Source organism: Lytechinus pictus, chromosome 4 (assembly GCF_037042905.1).
Source record: "Lytechinus pictus isolate F3 Inbred chromosome 4, Lp3.0, whole genome shotgun sequence".
Taxonomy (NCBI): Eukaryota; Metazoa; Echinodermata; class Echinoidea; order Temnopleuroida; family Toxopneustidae; genus Lytechinus; species Lytechinus pictus.
Genome location: NC_087248.1, coordinates 5,990,383 through 6,014,453, shown reverse-complemented (window position 1 = coordinate 6,014,453; position 24,071 = coordinate 5,990,383). Strand labels below are relative to the sequence as shown.

The following is a 24,071-nucleotide window of genomic DNA, read 5'->3' as shown; positions in this document are numbered from 1 at the left end:
ACGTTATTGTGTATGCCTTTTTGGTTATTATGATGAATTAAAAGTATATTTACATAATCATATAAATCGGTTTAAGAAGTGCATTTTGAATGGTAATCTCAGAGATTTACAAGCCTTTATTACCGGGAAGGCTGATGACAACGCCCCATTAAGATTTACTGAAGTCATGTGATGATTTACTCGATATCAATATAACTGAATTTTATTTCCTTTACTGTTGAATCTTTTCAATTAATCATAAATTGTGTAAATAAGGAATTTGTACATGTAAACACACTTAAGTCACAGATATCTGCTAGATATAATCATACCACCATCTCATGGGCGAATCGCGTGTGATCTCTAATCCAGCTGCAATCATAAGTCGAATCATTTTTTTTTGTTTTATAAAGCTTTTTTTATTTCCCTCCGATAGGGCATATATTTGCATAAACATTTTAACAATGATATCAATGAAATAACATATCATACACACATAGCATAATTTTATACAAAGTATAGGCCTACAGGGCGTTTCAAGCAAAAGGCAACCGATACTAGAGTGGCCATGTCCCACACCCATCCGTTCCGCCGCCGACACTTGCGGCAGCAAAGAACAAATGAGCACCGAACAAGGCCACTCCAACATTAATTGATCACCTCTCACCCGAAACACACTGCACATTCATCATGAAAATATGTTTACATTAAACAGAAATACATATAAAGGTCCGGAAATCTTATTACAAAATGACAAGAATTCTTTCGAAATTTACCAATTTTTTATCAAATTTATGTGTTTTGTTTTCCATAATACTGATTTGCCTCTCATTTTTGTAACATTTTCTTATATATTGTTTAATTTTCTCAAAATTAGGTATGGTTTTTTCCACACGAGCAGAGTATACTTGTTGTTTCGTTCAAATTATTAAACAATTTAAAGCATCGTTTCTTTTTTCTGTGAAACCAAACAAAACATGTACAGCAGAAAGATTTATTCTAAATCTTGTTAAACTGTATAACCAGTCTGTAAATCGTACCCAGATAAGATTTACCACATGACATTGATAAAAAAATGTATAGCGTTTTCTTCTTCCCTTCCACAAAAAGAGCATTTTGCATCTGCAGTTATTTTCATCTTTACAAGATCCTTATTCAAATATAATATCTTATTTAGCAGTCGGTACTGAAAGTACCTCATTGTAGTATAAGTTGTACATCGAAACATCGTTTTAAAATAATTTTTCATATCTCTGGTGTCCATCGAAATGCCATTGACAAACCATCTATTACACAATTTAGTCAAGTTATCATAATTTTCTTTTGACATGATATAATATACATGTCTACATCCTTTTTTGTCCTTCAGTAAATGAAATATATAAGCAGGGCATAATAATAATAAGTCGAATCATGGTCGTACGCAGACATATTTTTTTTCCGGGGGGGGGGGGAGGCGTAACCATTTTCGACGAAACTCGAAAGCGAGGCAGTGAAGCAATTGAGCTTGTCATCGTAAGTTTTTGAATTTTTTAAAGTGAAATTAATGGATTTTGTTCTATACGTTCGTTGATTTTGTGCGAAATTCACTAAAAATATTCTTCTTTTAAGTAAGACGTTGACCTTTTTAATTGTTTCTCATAGTAAATGACAGATTTACTGAGATCAATATGTAATACCAGTACTTCCTTATACGAATTACAGCAAAATTAATACAAGTTGCTTTCTCGGCAACGTAGTCACGAAATTCGTTGAGGGGGGGGGGTCAATTTGGTCCATGCCTGCAGTTTACTAAGAGTTAATAATGTACGATTAACACAAACTATCAAATTTTGAGAAGTTCCTGCAATAATAAACTTATATTGTCCGTGGTAAAACGGGCATTGATGATATTGGTTTTTAAAATTAATTTTCAAAATTGCTTCAACACACTGGCCCCATGGAAGAACAGCAGCAACAATTATAGTTGCAGCTGAATATAGGCTACCAGCCGTAATTTTATCTTGCTTGTATATAGTATACATTTTTATCTGTAAAACTGTATATTTTTAATCTTACGGATATAAAAACAACAACAACATATCATAAAAGCTTTTTTTCAAGCAACTAATTTTTTGTGGTGATTTTGACTTGTACAAAGAGACTATATATAGTTTATGTTTAATTCACACAAACACACGCACCCTCGCACCCGCACACACACCGCTTAACTCCATAAACACATCCTCACAATATACACACACGCAAATCTACCACACCCCCACCAACACCCTCATACACATCCACACACCCAACACACGCATACATCACACCCTCCTAACACATGCCTCGTACGAGGTTAAAGAATGTAACTTGTAAAGATGTACTTGATATGTATGATTGTTTGTAAAAGTGCTTTTTTTGCATAATACGCTTTATATTGTATAATTCATTGTATTTTTATTAAAGAAACCTTTCAAAATAAACAAAGACGGTAGAAATATTTACATTTTTCTTTTACATGAAATCATCTTAAGTGGGATTCTGCAACCCAGCTTCGCAGGCCTGAACTTATTGCAAACATAACAAATTGCTGCCATCAAAAATGACAAATACCGACACTGAATCACTGGTACATTGTTATCAATTTATTGTTAAAGAGTAGAGATTTAATCATGCGTGCTAAGTATAGCTGGTTCAGGGTGTGATGTGCGTTTCATTCATCATGAATACTTTTCTGACATTTCAGTTCTTCCCAGTCTACACCCAGAAGTATCAAATGGTGCTGGTTTGCAATCCCTAGACACAATATCATAATGAATGGAAAAATTATTTCATGTGACGGATTCAAGATAACCAAATAATGACTGTCACAAAAATGCATGGTAAAAAAAATTCATGTGATAGATTCATGATAAATGTCTGAAGAGATGATACAGGATTCACTGTCATTGGTTGAGAGCAATCGAATTATTGACTCTAAATATGACCTATGAATATCGGCGATAAAAAGGGAAATAATTAACTATTAAACAAACACATGAACACCGCATCAGAAAAAAATATTCAATACAGAAGGCTCATATTTCTTACTGTTTTTGAAGCCAGAAGGATCGCGAGATTTCGTGTCTCTGCTTCATGCAAATCGAATTGCAGAATCAACTTTGGCAAAATTGTTAAAAGACGATTGTGAATGCCACATTTAAATTAATAATATAACCCCGAAGTACAAATTTTGCTTGACACCAGGGCAACAACCGATATCAAACACACTTTAGTTCCAGACGAGATGTAAAAAGGTAAGTCTTGCAATTAAATGTATAGGGAAAAGTTGAAGTATTTTCCAGTGTACAGCTTCAATAGAAAAACTCTTTATTACGAAACAGATTATTCAATAAAATAGCATTCGGTGGAGATAAACAAAAAGGGATGTTGTATTTGTTGGAACTATATTCTAAAAACATGAAAAGGGTGCAAACACAGCATTGAGAGCTTCCATTCTATTGGTACAAATTTTGCTCCGCATAAGCCTTTTTGATATTTCAGGAAAAAATGACAATATTTTGTACCCTTTTAGTCTATTTATAGCAGGTGCAAATGCGCAGATTTTGAACGCAAAAATAAATACATTCTAAACTTGAATTGCAGAGTTCCACCTATCATGGGTTGCAAACGAGTATTTTGGGGTCCACAAATGAAGGTGTATTTAATTTTTTTTTGTACTTTGGGTATAAATCTGTACCCCAAAACGCTGCCTCCAGTTTTACATAAAGGTTGTACATTTAAACCTTTTTAGTGTGTATGCGATGAGACAGCAGATAATTCGTGCAGAATTGGGATTTATTCTTCATTAATGAATATCTAATGCTCACAATAGAACGCTGTTAATTTTTTTTTTAAAGAAATAAAATACTTAAACTTAAACCATAAGTATCTCTTAAACCATAAGCATACCGTACTTTGTGCAATTTATGAATCTTCATTGAACTGTGTGTCCATACATGAAAACTTCCTTGAACAATGCAAATCGTTAACATGGTCAATTATGTTTTATGCAATATATAATCATATATGATACATTATTTATCAAATTGTATCATAAACATTTTTAGTATAGCTAGCCATAAGTCAAATATTTTGTCACGGTTCTAAAGAAAGTCTTGATGATGATTTTTTTTTAGAGAACATAGATTCTAGCGAATGTACATTCGATGAATAACCCCAAATGTGTTTTACGAATTTATTCTATTCTTCTCTGTGATCGCGATTTCTTTAATACTCCATCCACTTATACATTCAACTTGGTTAACAATAACAGGATAGATATTAGTTCATAATAATTGATATGCTAATTATCCCAATCATACTTATAAACCAAGACTAAACATAAACCTGACACGACCCCCGATATTAATGACCCATGTTCATTCACGGTATTATATTTTTTCCTACATAAAAACATTTTATCAATCCCTTATATATATTTAAGGCATTTAATAACTAGCATGAACATCTTTTGAAGGCTACAAAGCATACACTGTCAGTAATAAGGACCTGGAATACAGTATTGCCAAAAAGAACAATAAGTTAGCTATTCATTTTAAGAAATGGAAATTTATATTATGATCACTCAATTGTTTTTTTTTTATTTGCAAAATAATAATATGCTTATATTACTTTTGAAGCCTTATGTGACTTTAAGATGTTGCTAGTATATTTTCCTTTCCCGACGAAGGTCACCAAAATTGGGCTCATATCACAATGGTCTGTCTGTCCGTGCCGGAAATTTGGACCACTGTTTGCATGATTTGTAAATAACCCCAAAAATGGTTTAGCCCTCCTCTCTTTCCACTCACTGACTTTTATTGATTATATTTATACTTGTGAATTCCAAAATAAATCACCGTCTTTTGAAAGCTACAATACTTATACATGCCTGTAATAATAACCTGGAATATAGTAATGTTAAAAGTGAATCCCCTAAGAAAATGGGAATTTAATTTATTATCATGTTACGTTTCCAGCGTATAGAAGTTTACAAGATGACTGTCATATTAGGTTGTAATATGTATTCGTATATCTGTACATGGATATAAGCTGCTTTTTCGTATACATTGCGTTGTCATGTTTTATTGTTGTTGTTGTTGATTATTATTATTGTTAAAATCACTGATATATTTTTGTTTATGTCTATTGATTATATTGATTCAATAAAACACATAAAAAAAAATAAAAAAACTAGCATGAACATTATGAAATTCTAATAATGCTTTATGAGCATGAGATAATTGAAATATTTGTTTTAGATGAAATTTGTGTTTAAAATACATTTTCAAGTATCTTGACATTGTAGCATTACATGATTTCACCTAGATGAAAAAAAGGAAAACAAAATAAAAATGATTGCATATTTGCTGATTAGTCCATAAATTGTAAATTATTTGAGACGATAGGCCTACAATTTTGTGAAATTAAAAGAATCAAGAAAATGTTACCTGATATTTATTGTTTGCCATAGTGAGAAATTGCATAAATTTTACAGTTTTGCGGATAAACAATTATATATCTAACACAAATGATGATTATCATTACCAGGTGGAGGTGCCGTGGCCGAGTTGTCTAAGGCGCCTGGCTATACATAGAAAATCTGGGGTTCGATCCCCGGCCGCGGCACCTTTGCCCGTGAGCAAAGTATTTAATGTACAATGCTCTTTTATCCTGCTTTCAAATAAATGGAAATGCTATATGCATTATTGGTAACTTGGTGTGCACGTGCTTAAAAAAAGATCTTCTTATGATAAATATACACGGCAATAAATACAGTGGGTCGTTTAAAATGATTAAAAGATGTGTCATGAATTAGTAATGTTGTGGTGGTGTTAAGTTATGATAAGGAATTCGTATTTATGAAATGTTAACAATGATGTCCAAATCGTGCAAAATGATACTTAGCTCGTCATGCTATTCATCATACAACTTGAAGGTAATTAGATTTATTGAAAGTGAAAAGCTGCTTTATAGAATTAATCATTTTGTGAAAATCCGCACAAGTTGCACTTTCCATGTTCGTTCCGGGATTTAGGTATGATCTAAGTAAACCATGTAAACAGTGATTATGTAATAACATGTTTTGCTAATGCTTACTAGTACATTGTGTCATTATGTTATGAAATCAACTGAATTACCTAGAATATAAGATGATGTCATAAATATATTTCCTCTGTTGATAAATTCCTCGGAAGATGTAAATTTGTTTATCTAAAGGGATGGTCCAAGCTGGGGATATTCATATCTCAATAAATAAAGAAAAAAAATCACAGAGCAAATTGCTGAAAATTTGATCAAATTTGGATAACAACATGCAGTTATTGAATTTTAAAGATGTGCATTATTCCGGGGAAACAGTTCTAGGCATATCTTCATGAATATTCATTAGGTGGGATGATGATGTCATATCCCCACTTGTACTTGTGTATTTTATTATATGAAAATTAGGTTCATTAAAAATTTGTCAACCAAGAACTAAAGCAATTGGATTGACAACTGATTAAGAGCTTTGGTTATTTATTGCCGCAACTTATTTCATCATAATGGAGACATATCATTAACACATGTATGAAAAAATGAAACAATTATGATTTCATGTAATAACATACGAAAAAGTGGGGATATGACATCATCAGCCCACCTACATGTGTAATTAATATTCATGACGATGTGCATATAACTGTTTTCATAAAATATTGATAAACTTTAAAATTCAATAACTGTTATCCGATTTGTTATCCGATTTTGATGAAATTTTCAGAATTTTGCTCTATGAATTTTATTCAATTTATTTAGATATGAATATTTTCAGTCCGGACCATCCCTTTAAAGCCACCAAAATAATAATGAAAAAACACAACATATTTCCTGGGTAGTAGAATGCAAGCTAATTTCCTTTGCCTTTTTGCTCATCTAGAACATGAATCAACGAAACTCCTTGTACTCTGCACGTTTTTTGTATCGTCTTTTGGGTTATAAGATTAATTGCTAAGCTGAATTTCTTCACATATTGAATAATTATGAAGTTATCACGTCAACCTTCTTTTAACAGTGTATTTAAGATGTTAAGACATTTTTAAAGAAATCTCTACTGCAAAGGAGTTAATATGCTAATGATGCGGAATGCGGTTATTGAGAATAAAAACTGATGCATTGACAGAAAAGTGTTCATAGGTTGATTCATTAATGTCAGATTTCCCAAGTCAATATAATGAACAAAATAAATGTTCCCCTTCCGTTGTCGAATTGACAATAGCATGATTTTTTTTCTTAAACACGTTATATATCTAGAAAATTAATCTCTCAAAAGAATGTACTTAGCATCTTTTCTAGGTCATGTTCTTTTTGTGACCGTGTACAGGAAGAAAGGATATAGTTTGTTGAATATAATTCTTGTACCGCAGAATACTCAATTGCTAATGAATTTGATTTTCCCTAACCCTTTTCCTGATTTGATTATTTCTTTTACCATTTTTTTTTACATTTGAGGAATGTGCTATGTTCACATCTTCTAACATGTCTAATGCAACATTATGGGTGAAATTAACTTAAAACTTGTAAGACCTTCCACACTTAATTTTTTTTTGCATTTCTATGACTGTGCCAGGGACGGCGGTCCGGGGGGGGGGGTGGCACAGTGCCCCCCACTTTTTGAAGCACTGAAAAAGTGCCCTTTTTACGCAATAATAATGCCCCCTTACGAACGTGTACAGTGCCCCTTCCATCCTAAGAGGACCCGTCCAAGTCGTGCCCTTACTCGTATAATTGCCATATCTTTTTCAAAAAATGCCTCTTCATGGATGTGTTCTGTGCCCTTTCCAACTGAGAAGGACCCGTTTTATGTGTTAGCATGTGCCATATCTCGTATCAATGCCAAATTTTACTACAAATTCCCCGTCACGAACATGTCCTGTGCCCCTTTCACCTGAGAAGGATGCCCCTTTGCCTTCTTATAGGTGCCCTTTCTTGTATCAGTGTCCGCTTTCACCTAAGAAAATTGCCTCCAGGGCCATTTCTGTGCCCCTTCCACCTGAGAAGGACCTGTTTTATGAGTTAACGAGTACCCCTTTGCCTTCTCATATAGGTGCATGTTCTTCATATTAGTTAAATTGTCCGGATAACCACTGTTTTCGTGCCCGATGAGCGTCCGGTTTCTTTATTTAGCGCCGTTCTGCTTCCTTCTGCATAATTATGAATTAAAAAAAACTTATAGAAATAATTCAACGTGCCTTAAATTTCATGAGTCATGTTAGTAAGGTATAGAAGTAATTTCTTCTTTGTTTTATGATCATGGCGGTACGCAGCGAGGAGGGGGGGGGGGCAGTTTCCCCCCCAAAAAAACAACTCACATTTTCTTTCTGCAGATTTGCACAAAATTCACCCAAGATATGCACAAAATCCAATAATTTTTCTTAACAAAATGCAAAAGCGCCTCAATGATAAGCTCGGTTGCTTCGCTCCCTCGCCTTCGATTTTTTTTCTCCAAAAAGTTCCCTTTTTGAAATAAAATGTGCACCCCTCACTTTCAACTTCTCTCCGCCGCCCCTGATGTGTGCAGTTATCTACTCTAAACGACGCGGAGTAGTTCACTTTATGAAAGAAGGAAATTGCACCTTCTTATTTAGCATGTTTAGAGTGCGGGATGGATTGGTGATGATAGTTCTTAATTTCGCTTACTGGTGTGTACCTAAAAAACACTATTGTTTTTAGGTGGGTTCATTTTTCCAATACTTCCACTATGTAAAGTATGAGGAATTGTTAATTCACTTTGCTAGATCATATCATCACTATTAGATCATTAATTATAACAAATATCAAACAGACTGGATATTGACGCGGTTGACACCTTCTGGTCACTTCTCTCTTTGTACAGATCTTTTCTACAATGGGGTCATCAATATTCAAGTCCACAGTGGAAGAGGAGATAAGTCAGGGAAGTATTGCACAGAATAAAGCAAAGGTAAGAACATATATATCATACAAAGTTGCGTTTGTAATATAAACAAATAGAGGTACATGTATCTTAACACAATTCATCCGTAGCATTATGATTTGTAAGCTTCTTTTTATAAAGTGATCCTTTTTAAAAACATATTTATTTATTTCATTTCCAGGCAATATACAACAAGAATATATACAAGTGGAAGCAATTACCAACGACTAGCATTGACTAGTGCCTGAGGATGACTAAAAAAAAACTAGTTTCTGTATGTTATGAAGCTCTCCTCACTAGTCGGTAATTTTGCTCAAACAACGGTTGTGTCAGTTTATTTTACATTAGGTTGCTATTATACTCATGCCATAAGCGAACAAAAGAAAATGTGACCTGCCATCCCCAAACTAACAAAAAATGGATTTTCCAATGATGAGCTTGAAAAATAATGTCATAAGCCTAAAAAACGGTACATAATGTAACTTGAAAATAAAACAATAAAACTTGCAAATTACGTATACTTGATTTCACATGTTGGATGTAGAAGAATTTAGAAAGAGCTTGGAATTCAAGGCTTGAACATTTGGGATTCACTCTAGCATAAGATGTGCAATCTCAGTGAAACCTCCAAGCAGTTCAGAAAAAAACCTGGGGTTAAAACACTCCTGCATTATTGCCTTCTATTTCAAATTATGATAGTATAAAGAAGAAGAGTAACCTTTCTTATGGTAATTTTCAAATTTTAACTTGTTGGAGCTCAAATTATTGTTCTGAATATTAACAGAGAATCTTCCCTGGCGGCTTTTGTTCGGGTGGCTGGCCACAGTATACTAGGTCTATATTGCATATCATGTAACTTACAGTAATACAGATTGTAAATTGGAGAGAAGCGACAAAGATTGGTCACAATTTGAAATGCACGAGAGGTCACAATGTAAGGAATTAAATGTTATGATACGAATTTGGCTCAAAGGGGCTGAAAGGTTTGGTCACAAAGCGATGATGGACCATCAATAATATTTGCATTTTAAGCAGGAAAGATGGAACGTACTTTCGTTGGAGGGGTTGGCAAAGCAAAAAGAGGGGACTAAAATGACAAAATAGGCATTTCGGTGCAAACAGATATATTCACCATGTGATTATCACATGTGTGAAGTAGTTGTGTGTTTTATAGTAATTAGTTTGCAAGCCTTTTTTTTAAAGTAATTTTCTGATTGGTAAGATACATATTTAGGTTTCATTTTTTCGCGAGGGAGCGTAGCGAGCGAGTGGTTGGAAAAACTTTCAAATCCGGACATTTTATGTAAGACGAAAATTAAACATTCCCAGCAGTTTTTTGTTTGTAATCATGACGAAGAAATATATCTAGTGATCTGAAAGATTTTTTAATTTCCAATCATTCTCCTCCCTTTATTTTATCAACGTTTGTTTCTCTATCGTATCGTTTTTTTTTCTTCTTCCTCTCCTTTCCTCTTTACTACTTTTCTTTCCGCCGCCAGTAGTGTGAAAGGGGAGGGGGCAAGAGCCTCCGCATAAAAATTATGTGATTTCTGTTTTATTGTGTTGATGTTTCAAACATATTTTTTTGTCCAGAGGCAAAAATAATTGTATTAGACACAGTGAACTTTTTCTATCTCAAAATAGCTATGTATTTTGTTAGGAGAATAATAGCTTTGTAGTTGCAGCTATTTTCTTTTGTGATAGATGATGTACATGTAGATAATCAGGAAATAGCAGATTATGTCACCCCATGCCCAAGAAAATGTACTACCACTTGCAAGTCTGCGAAGCTGCGGTGCTCTAGAGCAGGAAAATTTGTTATTTGTTATTGTGGTAAAACCTGGCATTGCATAGCACTTCTAAACATGTAACATGCTACACACTTTAACATGCTTTAAATAAGATGAAGTCAAGCCATGAGCCATATTATCATGATTATATAGACTTATATTACTGACTAATAGTGTCCGGATCTAACTGTGACTGGATGAGAAAAAATTAAAAATTTGAAGAGTGAAGGGGAAGGGGAAATAAAGAATGAAAAAATGTGAATTGAAATGGGAATATGAAAAAATAGAACGAGAAATACCGTATCATAAAAAAAAAAAACGTTGTTTGAATTGGAAAAGTTCTTTCCTATGTTTAAATGCTGTTAACATTTTCAATCTCTGGTGGTTGTTCCTTTTACATTTGTGATGAATACCATTTGATTAATTTCTTACGAGAGTCCTCGAACATGTTAAGAATACTTCTCACTCATTCTGTTAAGAGCCCTTTATATGTTTAAATTGCAATCACAACTGTCTATGTCAAAAGGAGCCTTTACCACGCAAAAAGGATATGTGTCATACTGTGATGTTCTTTTAACGTGAACAGGGTGACACATCCTTGCGAATGAGAAAAAAAAGAGTTTGCATGATGTTGGTGTAAGAAGTGTTCTCGGAATCCATTTCTTTAAATTATACTCTCATCTGATGATTGAATTTTGCCCCATGTAGACATTTTCTTTTTACCTCTTAATCTAAATAAATCCGAAGATTAGTTATGCTTCAAAACTGTCTTTGCTCACTCTCACATTTACAGTAAATTTGTCCAATACACTCCCCTCCAGTTGTTGGCTGATTTCATTATGCAATGATATTGACTTAGTATCTATCTTTCTATTATCATATACAAGTGACGCTAATGGGAAAACAATTATGCTTGTCATGGACCTGCAGAAAAGGTTAATGGGCAATTTTCGGGGATCTTAGATTCTGCCTTAATGATCAAGATGATGGACCGTTCTTTTTTTCTCTCAGAGTCTTCTCAATTGTTGGCAATTTTCGTTGATATTTGTTGGAAATGTAATAATTGATATTTTCACCCAAAAATTAAACTCTTCTAGCTATATAAAGTGAGTTATAAGCAAAAACATACAAAATGACAGATTTAGGGCACATTCTATACGCTTAATTGCATAATGAAATAATTAAAATAATGAAATTTTACTTTAAAGTCTCGTAGTTTACCTCCGGCTCTACGTGCTTGCAAATTTTCGCGGTAAAAGCGCAATCAGCGGCCGAGTTCGGTAGGGATTCAAATTGACCCCCTGTTATCTGTTTATTCTGGTCTACAAATAGCCCAGTTAAATTAGGGTTTAAACCAAAGGTGAAATAAATAAATTCTTAACAAATTCTCAAGGCTTAACTTTATCAAATTATCATAATTATTATTATTTTACTTAACCTGTATATTTTCATTTAGATCCAGAAAGGAACCAAACATGTATATAGCGCGAGGGAGTTTTGCCACCGAACTCCAGAAATAGTCGTAGTAACTCCTTGATAGTTTAAATTTCTGGTGCATTGCCTTGCATTTTAAAAAGGTACACAGGATCTGATTTTCCTTCTTCATTTTTTTTTAGGTTTCCTTTTTCAGTTTTCTGTGAATTCTCACATTGGCACCTCAGTGATTACACTTTTCCTTCATATTAATGTTTAAGCTTTTACATTGATGTAAACAAAGGACCACGATCATACTCCCAAAACCCCAATAAAACCGAGTATCATATGAGAAAACAAATTATTAGAGCATAGCACATCCAAATTAATGATTTATAATATTTTCGTACCTCTTTTGCGTTTTGTACCCCTACACAGGGCATGTCCCCTGGAAGATGACTGTTCGTCAAAAAAAAACTATACACTTTTGAAATTGCTGCGAATAAAAAAATATGTCACTTTGGGGAAAAAGACCTATACAGCGCATCCCAGAAAAAACGAAACCAAGATTTAGCGATGATTTATCATAACTTAATCATAAATAAAATAGACAAATGACCTACCAATGTAAAGCTCCTCTTTCATATGGTAATACTTAGATTATTCCTAATTCACGCATGAGTGAGCAAAAACAATTCGAAGAAAGGATGCCAAAAACTCATTTGGCGGGGGGTATCTGAATTTCAAAAAGAAAATCACATGACTAAAAAGTTCAATATCTGCTCTTTTCTTTGATACCTTAATCCCAGAAAATGGTCAAGAAGTAAAAAAGTTATGATCCCTCGAAACAATGCTTGTATTTCCATAATTTCATTAAATAAACGTGTTTTCACCGGTTTCCCACAGAAGCTATCGCACAATAACAAAAGACTTAATGCATGGCTGATCGTCAACAACACGGAGTGTCGTGTGAGTTTGAACGCTAGCCTGTAAAACCTCTTCATTTTATGAAATTATTGAAATTCAAGCCTTATTTAAAATATCCAGAACTTTGTTATTAATTGACCATTTTCTGTAATTGAGGTATCAAATTAAAGATCAGATATTGAACTTTTTAGAAATGTGGTTTTCTTTTTAAAACCCAGATACGGCAAGCCAAGTGACTTTTTGGTATCCCCTTTTCAAATTGTTTTTGCTCACTGATGCGTGAATGAGAAATAATCTAAGTAATTTCAGATGAAAGAGGAGATTCTAAGATTTAAAATGGTAGGTCATTTGTCTATTGTATTTGCGATTAAGTTATGATAAATCATCGATAAATCTCGGTTTCGTTTTTGTGGGACGCACTGTATATATGGAAAGCCAATAAAGTCAACTTTCAAATGACACCAAAAAGATGGAAAACTATTCCTGCTTGAGTGAGCACTACCCACTTAAACAAAGGGTATGAAAATTAGGCTGGGCAGGAATTAGACTTCCAATTTCGTTCACTTTTTGAGAGGTGAGTCCCTTAGAACTTGCAAAGTTGAGGGTGTTGTGATAAATCAATGATCAATCATGATCAATTTAGGTTGTTTGAGCAAATTTCATGAATTATCAGATTGAAATTTCATGCATGAGTGAACATGAATTGCAATTTTTAGTGCAGCATTTTGACTTTTTCATGTGGATCTCAGCATTGTGTTCATGGCAGTCAGAATAAGGGTGCGATAGGGGATAGGACATAAGTGGGTGAAGTAAGTTGATGGAATCATTCGTGATAGGTCCATGATAGGATAAAGGTCAGCAGAACATTTAGCCACCCTGGCCCTCTCTCTACCCCCTTCTCCTCTCCTGAGAGACTAGGATTTGCTAGGCTGGGCAGGAATTAAAGTGTGTTGTTGACAGTTAAGTAAAGTGTGAAGTGAAAATTTTCTTCACACTTAACTTTACTGTCAACAACACACTTTACTTACGGACCCTACGGTAACTATATATTCTATACTTCGTACATATTGACTTACCATTACCTTGCATGTATAATTGATTATCAATTATGTACTATAATTACTTATCTCCGTTATATATTGCATTGCATTGTATTTACAATTGTTATTAGTAGGCCTATATTTTGTATTTTATATATTGGTTTAGATCCTGATGAAGGGCATGTGCCCGAAAGCTTGACGAAGACGGGTATTGACCTTGCTACGGCCCTCTCCATACCATTGATCTCAAATATATATATATACATATATATATATATATATATGCCTTTTCCCCAAAGTGACATATATTTTGTTTGACAGCCATTTCAAAAGTGTATAGTTTTTTTGAGACGCACTGTATACATTGATACATTTTTGGGGTTCTATATCATTATCAAATTTTAATAACAAGATAATTTTTTTTGAAGTAGTTCACATTGATTGAAATTCATTATTCTTTCTCCCCTTTTTTCAGTTTCATGATGATACTTCACAGTTAAAACGACATAGATGCAATGACAAAAGGATACTTCCAGACACCGATGACGAAGGAGAAATTCAGGACAATATGTAAGTTTCTTTTGTACACTTCTAAAGTTTGATGAGAGATAGTCTATCTGCCTACATTGAACCCCGTGTTTAAAAGAGTAGAATATGATTGTTTTGTTTTATTTGACACCCGGGGGGGGGGGGGGGGGGAGCGGGACTCAGTATATAATATATAGTGGGTATGTGCCGTGGAGGGGACCCCTATTTTTACACTCAAATTTTCGTTCCAAGGCATAGCATTTTTGTCTTATTGAGAAAAAGAACAAAGAAATCCGCTCGAAAGCTTCGCATATTTTTCGTTACGCCGTTCCGATTGCATTGATCTGCTACAATGAGCTGCAATTTTAGTGAAAAGCGGCCGCAGAGCGCCGTCCGACCATCGCCTCAGCTCTGCGCGAGCGGAGGCCGCGCTAGCTGCATCATGCACGCATGACCGTCCATAGGGATGCATACGCACTCACACGCTGGCGATCCGTTCCAAGGACCCCCCTTTTCACAAACATTTGCAGTTCCGAAGCCCGTTCCGAGGACCCTCCTTTTTACAATAACCCGCTCCAAGGCCCCCGTTTTTTGTCTCGCCCGCGACACACCCCTACCACTTTTTTGGTCGAGTGCCCCCCCCCCCCGGGTTTTACATATGATGAAATATATTGTTCCTATTTCAATCAATATTGTTTGTGTAAGTTTGATTTGTAAATGTCCTAGTAATTGTATATGGGCATTTTATTTCAATCTGTTGAAAATTGAAATATGACAAATTTGAATTTGAATTTGCATTGGAAAAAAGCCAGTTGTTATTATGTAACCTTCCCTATACTGCCTCAGTGATAATTTCATCGAATATATTGCCACACTTTGTAAGACGGGGCTCAGATATAACATACAACTGACTTTATTAGAAATGTATTTTGCTTTACATCTTAATCATCACCATGGGCATCAAACAATCCTAATTATGTCAATGATGTTTTTTCTAGTCCAAAAGAAAGAGGACATATAATTTGGTGATACAGTTAGATGCAAACGTTCTTCGAGGCCAAAACATATGAGCCATTGTTCCGATGTAATACGTCTTTGCTAAAATAATCACACTCTCCGGTTTTTTCGATATATTTGATTGTGAATCTGCCATATGTTGGCGAAAAAATTATCCATTCGGTTTACAGTTTACAGTTTGTTATCTTAATCAGCCTAATTTTCCTGATAGTTTATTATGAAATCCGAATTTCAACAACAATATTTATCTTATTTTTACTGTGCCCTATTTCCGTCCTTATATCATGTATATTGTGGAAAAATATAGTCACGATATTAGAATAACATCGTACGATAAAATATTGGGTGGCATTTATTGCCATATCAACCCTCATTAACCACTAATTTGGCCATGCATATTTTCCATAGCATTCAAATTCAAATTTATTTATTTCACTTCCATCAAACAAAAACAAATTGTATACCATATATAAACATAAATATTTTTTTCCGTTGCAAAAAAATGAATTTCCCATAATGATAACTTAATTTGATGTTTCTGGTTTATTGTCTTTTTAGTAATGGATCATCCCCTTTTGAGGAATGATTATATCTTATACAATCCCAATGTTGAACATTATTAGTGCAAAATGGTATTTCTCTTAGAAATTTCACCCCCTAACGCCTCCCCGAGGATATCAGTAAATCTGTTTAAAGCATTCGCATAATAAAATAAATCTATTCGTGTTATAACGATATCAAGAGTCATTATCAAATCTAACTCAATTCGGTAGCACTTTTTATATTCGTACAAATATGAGGTTCGTGGTCATATGTGTAGATAGAACTATGTCTTTTTTGTCTCAGGACTAGGGAAACTGGAAAGCTGCAGGTCGCATCAGGAGGTAACGTTTCAATGGAAAATATAAATGGAAGGCGAGAAAGCAACAGTGAAGGCGGAAAGAGTCGATGCTCAACCGTTGCTCCACCAAGTCGATCTGGCACCGACGAGAAAGACGGAAGTTCGGAAATCTATCAAGGGGATCAAATCTTTCCGGCAAAGACATCTAACGATAATGACGCATCTGTGGGGCTGTACGAAATCACTCCTCCGATGGAGGTAGCAGAGAACGCAAACGTCCTGAATGTTGTAGCAGATGAGACTGGGCAAGGCCCGCTAGAAAATATTGCAGTTGCAGGTGAGATACCAGTGGGTGGGAATGCCATTGCATCAAGACGGGAGACAACATCTAATCCCCAAATAGACAGAACTGACAAGAAAGGAAACACACCGCTATTCAACGCAGCCTCAAAAGGTAATCTGAAAGGTGTTGAAAATCTCCTCTTTCAGGGAGCAAACCCAAACAAACCAAGTAATCGTGGACGTTTTCCTCTCCATGAAGCGGCAGAAAAGGGGCATGGAGACATCGTTAATTTGCTCATCGGTAGAGGAGCTGAGGTACAGGTGGAATGTGACATAGGTCGGACCCCAATCCATAGAGCAGCAGCCAATGGCCATACATGCATCATAGAAAGTCTTATTGCACATGGGTCTAATATAAACAGCGAAGACCAGACAGGGTGGACACCATTTAATGCCGCCGTTCAACATGGCCATCTAGAGACTTTGAAATTCCTACTGAGCAAAGGAGCAAATCAGAATGTACATCACGGTAGGACCCCTCTCTATGCCGCCGCAGAGTTCGGTCAATTAGAAATCCTGCAGTTTCTAATTTCCAAGGGAGCTAATATGATTGGGGAAAACCCATCAGGTCGGATTCCTCTGCACGGTGCTGCTATCAATGGTGGCATGGAAATCATCAAATATCTCATTCAAGCAGGATCTGATGTAAACAAGGGCACGCCGAAGGGTTGGACGCCACTCGATGCTGCTATTAAATACGGTCATCTAGAGGCTGTCAAATATCTCATGGGCGAGGGGTCAAAGCTGAAGAGATATGATGGAATGACCCCGCTTTATGTTGCAGCTAAATTCGGTCACTTAGAAATTGTGAAATTCTTCATTTCTGAAGGCGCTGATGTGAATGAAGAAAATGACTCGGGTGAGATTCCACTGCATGGGGCGGCATTTAGCGGTAAGATGAAAGTCATTGAATATCTTATTCAAGGAGGATCTGATGTGAACAAGGCTGATGTCAATGGTCGTACACCGTTCAATGCCGCCGTCCAATATGGACATTTAGATGCTGTGAAGTTTCTCATAGAAAAGGGCGCAAAGAAGAACACATTTGATGGCATTAATCCTCTCTACGCAGCAGCTCAGTTTGGCCACTTAGACATAGTAAAGTTCTTCATTTCCAAAGGTGCAGATGTAAACAGAGAAAACGATAAAGGGATGATTCCTCTCCATGGTGCAGCTAGTCGAGGCCACATAAAGGTCATCAGGTATCTTCTTAAACGAGGGTCCGATGTGCACAAGGGACTTGCCAAAGACTGGGCGCCAATTCATGCTGCAATTGCATATGGCCAGCTAGAAGCTGTCGCAAACCTCTTGAACTACGAAGTAGAGCATGATAGATGTCATATAAAACACCTGCTTCACACAGGAGCAAAATTTGGTCACTTGGACCTTGTGAAATTCCTGATTTCCAAAGGAGCTGATATCAATGAGATAGATGAAGATGGGATGATTCCTCTCCACCATGCTGCTTATGGAGGTCACCTAAAAGTCATGGAATATCTCATTAAGCTAGGGTCTGACCTGGAGGGCTGGACACCGCTCAATGCTGCCGTTCAGTGTGGTCATCTAGAAGCTGTGAAGCATCTCCTTGAAAACGAGGCAACCCAGAATAAATACGATGGAATGACACCTCTCCATGCCGCAGCTAAATTTGGTCACTTGGATCTTGTGGATTTCTTCATTTCAGAAGGAGCTAATGTGAACGAGGCAGATGTAGAAGGGATGACACCTCTCCAATGTGCAGCTGCCAGAGGTCATATAAAAGTGATTGAATATTTCATCCAACATGGTTCAGATATCAACAAGCGTGACAAAAGAGGACGGATGCTTCATGAAGTTGCAATAGGAAATGGCCAGTTTATAGAAGTTGCCAAATTACTAGATAATAGAGCTAAGGACTGTAGCTTTGAAGTAATGTCTTCACCGAATGATCATACTGATGAAGGAAAGCTCTCCGTATCCAGTAGATGGGGTGTGAAAGAGAGTGTTGCAGAGATGCAGTCACGCGCAGAGCAGCAAGCCATTCTCCCAAACAATATCGTTAATGGAAAGGACGACATTCTGGTTAACACTGAAAAGAAAAGATGTGATAAAATGTCTTCAAAGGTTCTTTTCGAAAAGACCCATGATTCTGAGAAGGATGAGAGTGGAGAGCGTAATTCTTTCTTGTCTGCTAAGCTAAAATCTCCTGACCAACGTGAGGAAAGCCCAGTACAACTTTGGCTGGAATCAGAAAAGAAGGACCGGGCAGAGAATAGGAACACCATAACCAACACTACCAATAATCTCATCACGTCTAAATATCGCACATGGAAATACGGAGCATCCAATCCACCCTTTCTTCATGAAATGAAGTCAAATCATGGTACAGGTCATCCATCTGAAGAACCACAATCTGAACCCTTTCCCTTGACTGACGAGACCAGAGAAACACGAGTGAGTTTTCCAAATTCTAATTTAAAAATTACTTGAAATTCATATAATTCGAGGAGTGTTTAGCTTGGCTTTTGACACATTCTGAGCACGCTACTTTTCTTACACGGTCTTACAGCTTGAAAACCCCTACCGAATTACACAGGAAAGAACACCAAACGAAACGCTTCTATTTTCCTTTTGACATAAGTTTTTAAGTCCAACATAAATTTTATTTTTTTGAGATTTTCATTTTACTCACACGTCTAGATAATTCCCCGAATTTGCAAGTATCCTAATCATGATATTTCGACAATTTTAATGAAAACGTGAAAAACCTCTATCAAAATTATTAAAGATACTTTTGTTTTCCATTATATTTTTTTTACTTATAATGATAATATCAGTGATAAAAGTTGCCCTTGTTACCAAATATTATCTTACATTACGACAGATAGCAGTTATATGGTGTGATTTCATTTTCCTCACACATGTCACAGGAGCCTTTGTCGTCCTGGACATTGATGAACGCTGGCAGTAATCTATCAATGCGCGGAACTTCAGCGAACTCAATCAGGTAAATTGCAAATAAATTTTGTTATGAATAATAATTTTGTGTACTATGTTGCAGTTATTAAGATCATGTTTTTATTGGGATTGTCCATCATAAAATAAAAGGGAATTTTCAGAATTTGTTTCTTTGTTAGAAGAATCAAACCTGACTTATATTTCAGGATAGAGTAAGAAATATTTGTTATTTATTAGGGCGGCAGTAAGAAACAGAAAATTACCCGTGTAAGTAATTCGTTTTAACTATTCTCGAACAGTGTATTTTGTTGTCTATATCACGTCCTTGGAAAAAAACCCATCAAAATCAGTTCTAATTCCACTTATTTCTGTTGCGGGAATATTGCGACCATTTTTAGTGAACATATTTACACTATTTACAAGAAAAAAATGTCTTAATTATTCAATTTTTTATATATATATTTTTTTTTTCGGGCAGTATATGCCATACCAAATTAATAATAATCTTCTAGTAGCATTAATTTTAAGTACGTTCATACTCTATGTGTTTTTTATAGTCATGTTTTTTTTATATACATTAGTAATATATCGGCAAAAGATGAACCATTTACTTGATCCTTTTTATTTGAAAATAGACGATAGAAGTGCAGGTATTTTATTTGGAATATTTCGCGATATATTCCACATTTGCATGTAACCTCTGCTATGATTTTTATGCATTTAATGATCATTCTCATAATTCATTCATCATATACGCTACCTTCGTATTATTGATATGTTTCTTAATGTATACATTATTTCGTCAGTAACTTGAAAAACCTACCGGACGTTAACACGAATCTGGACAACAGAAGCATCCTCTTACCCAGTGCATCAGCGAGCACGGTAAGATAGTGTTTAAAATTCCTTAGTTTGTTAAGGATGACGTGATTAAGAAAGTTCCGAGTATCCCTATGATTTATATCTTTATTTCAGATCATCTTCCGGAGCTAATATGATAATGAAGATGATCTGAATTCATAATCGAATTTCGACTCGATCATGGCTCAGATTTTTTCTCATTACTTTGTGAAGGCTTATTCTGAAAGCTGGATATACCATCTGAATGTTACACGTCATTAGAACAGACGAGCAACAATGCACCTCAAATCTTTAGAAAAAAAATCCGTACATGTGATTGGTGCAGAAATTAAATACATTTTAAACCTCTGTCAATACAAAATTGTATCAATAAAAATAACATTTAGATATGATTTTGTAAGGGTATGAAAATGTAAGGTGAATACTTTATAATTGACTCCTGTTTTTAACTAATTTAATATTACTAAATAGGTTCATTATTGCGGATTGAAATAATCGCTAGAGGGTATTCATTTGTCTCGCAATCTACTATGGTCAACAAGGAAATTCGTGATCACTCTCGCAAAAAGTGTTCACTGGCTTTCTAGGAAATTCGTGATCACTCTCGCAAAAAGTGTTCACTTGTAAGCTAGTGAACACTTTTTGCGAGAGTGATCACGAATTTCCTAGAAAGCCAGTGAACACTTTTTGCGAGAGTGATCACGAATTTCCTTGTTGACCATAGTAGATTGCGAGACAAATGAATACCCTCTAGCGATTAATTTAATATTATGTAGGTTTCATCTTCACATTTACAAATATGTACATTTCTATGATTAGAAATGTCATTATTTCTATTCTCATCGATATGAGTTTTTGGAAGGGGTGTGATTGATTTGTGGAGAAGTCAAAATTATTTTTAATTTCATAAACATAACCTTTTTTATTTAGATCAAATGCTGGTATCCTTCAGTCCTGGCCGCTACACGTTGCTTCCTGACGACGATCCTAGCTTTAGCCGTCATTCTGGCTGGGAGTCCGGCCCTCGTATCAGGAAGCGAGATTACCCAACGAATAATATTACAAGCAGGTAAACCTGGTGTGGTCTCATTCCAGATATCAAGGACCCCGAACACTACATCAAAACATGTTCCTTATTATACAATTAGATTAAAATCACAGCATCGTCCATTTTGCGTTGATGGTGAATATGATGTAATGGGCCTGCAAAGCCCAACCCAGTTATCACGATTTTCAACATCAGTTTCTACTTGTTCAAATTCATTCCCTTGTATAAATCTTGAAATAGATAACGTTAATGATATAGACGAAGGCATTTACATATTTACAGCGGTGGAGTATGCCATCGATAATGTGTGGCGAGAAAGGCTTGAGAAGGAGGTTTTGGTAGAAATTCCAAATGGACCTGCAAAATGCTTTATAACATTAAGTACAAACACGGTTCACCCTTATGAGGTTCACTGCAGTGCTGATTCTGGGAGCATGAAAACCACACTGTCGTGCTACCAAAATAATGAAAAGTTGGTCGAAAAGGGTATTAGTACGGATAGTGTCCATGTTACAAGGGGTGTGTTCTTCCTACCACAAAACCGCCTCTTCTCTTGCTGTTCACACATTATAACTTCAAAAGTAAGTGCGGTAACATGTAAGGATTTCCAGTGGCCACGAGGTGAAATTTCTACAACGCAAACTACGAATGACATTTCGATGTTAGTGATTAAAAACAGTACTAAGCCTTCCAATCAGAGAAGCACTGAAGCCACTCCGATTGATCACGTGGAGTCCTCGGAAGGATCGGGAGCCACCGTTTTCCATTCTGTTTTGTCTTTAGTGTATCTTTTGGTAATCCTGACCAAAATAATACAGTGAATTAAAATAATAAATAAATAAGAAGAGGGGATATATATATATATATATATATATATATATATATATATATATATATATATATATATATATATATATATTAATATATATACATGTATATATTTATATATATATATTATTAGTTCTTGTGTCATATTTGTAGCGAATGTGTTACCTGACCACATCTTGAAGTATATAATTTCATTAATTTGTATAATTGACAAACGTAGATGATCTCAATTTACCTCATGACTTTGAATTGCTAACTAAATCAAATTTTCTTCACATTTGTATATAAAATAATGTCCTTTCGGTCCTCTGCAATGATGTATTTGTGTACATTGATATTTTACATTACTTGTATATAGAGAATATTCATTACATTATCATTTATTCACAACTTAATTTTCGTTTAATAATAGATTATCAGGTTATTGTTCTAAAGTTTTTTATTTTATTATAATTTAATTTACACAAGGAAAGATGAGTTTATACAAATTCTCGACGAAAATTCTTTTACGAATGACATTTCGATGTTAGTGATTAAAAACAGTACTAAGCCTTCCAATCAGAGAAGCACTGAAGCCACTCCGATTGATCACGTGGAGTCCTCGGAAGGATCGGGAGCCACCGTTTTCCATTCTGTTTTGTCTTTAGTGTATCTTTTGGTAATCCTGACCAAAATAATACAGTGAATTAAAATAATAAATAAATAAGAAGAGGGGATATATATATATATATATATATATATATATATATATATATATATATATATATATATTAATATATATACATGTATATATTTATATATATATATTATTAGTTCTTGTGTCATATTTGTAGCGAATGTGTTACCTGACCACATCTTGAAGTATATAATTTCATTAATTTGTATAATTGACAAACGTAGATGATCTCAATTTACCTCATGACTTTGAATTGCTAACTAAATCAAATTTTCTTCACATTTGTATATAAAATAATGTCCTTTCGGTCCTCTGCAATGATGTATTTGTGTACATTGATATTTTACATTACTTGTATATAGAGAATATTCATTACATTATCATTTATTCACAACTTAATTTTCGTTTAATAATAGATTATCAGGTTATTGTTCTAAAGTTTTTTATTTTATTATAATTTAATTTACACAAGGAAAGATGAGTTTATACAAATTCTCGACAACTCCATATATACATTGCTTTAAACTTGTTATCTTATTCCAAATTTTGATATCAGTATCCAATGTTATCAAAGGTTATGCCTTGAAATACATTTTATGGGAAAGATGCAATCTAATGTATGATATGCACTTGTAAATTAGGAATGTTGACAAAATATATTAGGTCAACAACCTCTTTGCTTCAGATGCGGTACATAGCGAAATTAATGAATCATTTTTTGTATATATTGTTTTTTATATATAAAAAAGAAATGTCGCCATATCTCTGAGAGACTTTAATATTATATTAGTTATTAGATAATTATCAGATGACTAATTATTTTCGAAACATGATTCATAATAATAATAATAATAATAATAATAATAACATTTGTAGGGCGCTTTA

General features: G+C 34.7%; 1 protein-coding gene across 1 annotated transcript; it reads left to right on the top strand.

The window, feature by feature from the left end:
• The first annotated feature begins 3,040 nt into the window (after nt 1-3,040).
• Nucleotides 3,041-22,503, top strand: LOC129258512 (ankyrin-1-like). The gene is made up of 7 exons (XM_064098888.1): nt 3,041-3,257; nt 8,879-8,965; nt 14,584-14,678; nt 16,500-19,269; nt 19,746-19,822; nt 20,580-20,658; nt 21,565-22,503. Exons 2-7 carry the CDS (start codon nt 8,891-8,893, stop codon nt 22,501-22,503), a joined length of 4,035 nt encoding a protein of 1,344 aa, XP_063954958.1. The 5' UTR covers nt 3,041-3,257; nt 8,879-8,890.
• The last annotated feature ends 1,568 nt before the right edge of the window (nt 22,504-24,071 follow it).

Excerpts from the sequence above, each read along its gene's own strand:
- LOC129258512 (XM_064098888.1), top strand. The coding sequence starts at position 8,891 with ATGGGGTCATCAATATTCAAGTCCACAGTGGAAGAGGAGATAAGTCAG. Across the intron at positions 19,270-19,745 it reads ACGAGACCAGAGAAACACGA|GAGCCTTTGTCGTCCTGGAC; the intron begins GTGAGTTTTCCA and ends CACATGTCACAG. Across the intron at positions 19,823-20,579 it reads ACTTCAGCGAACTCAATCAG|TAACTTGAAAAACCTACCGG; the intron begins GTAAATTGCAAA and ends TTATTTCGTCAG.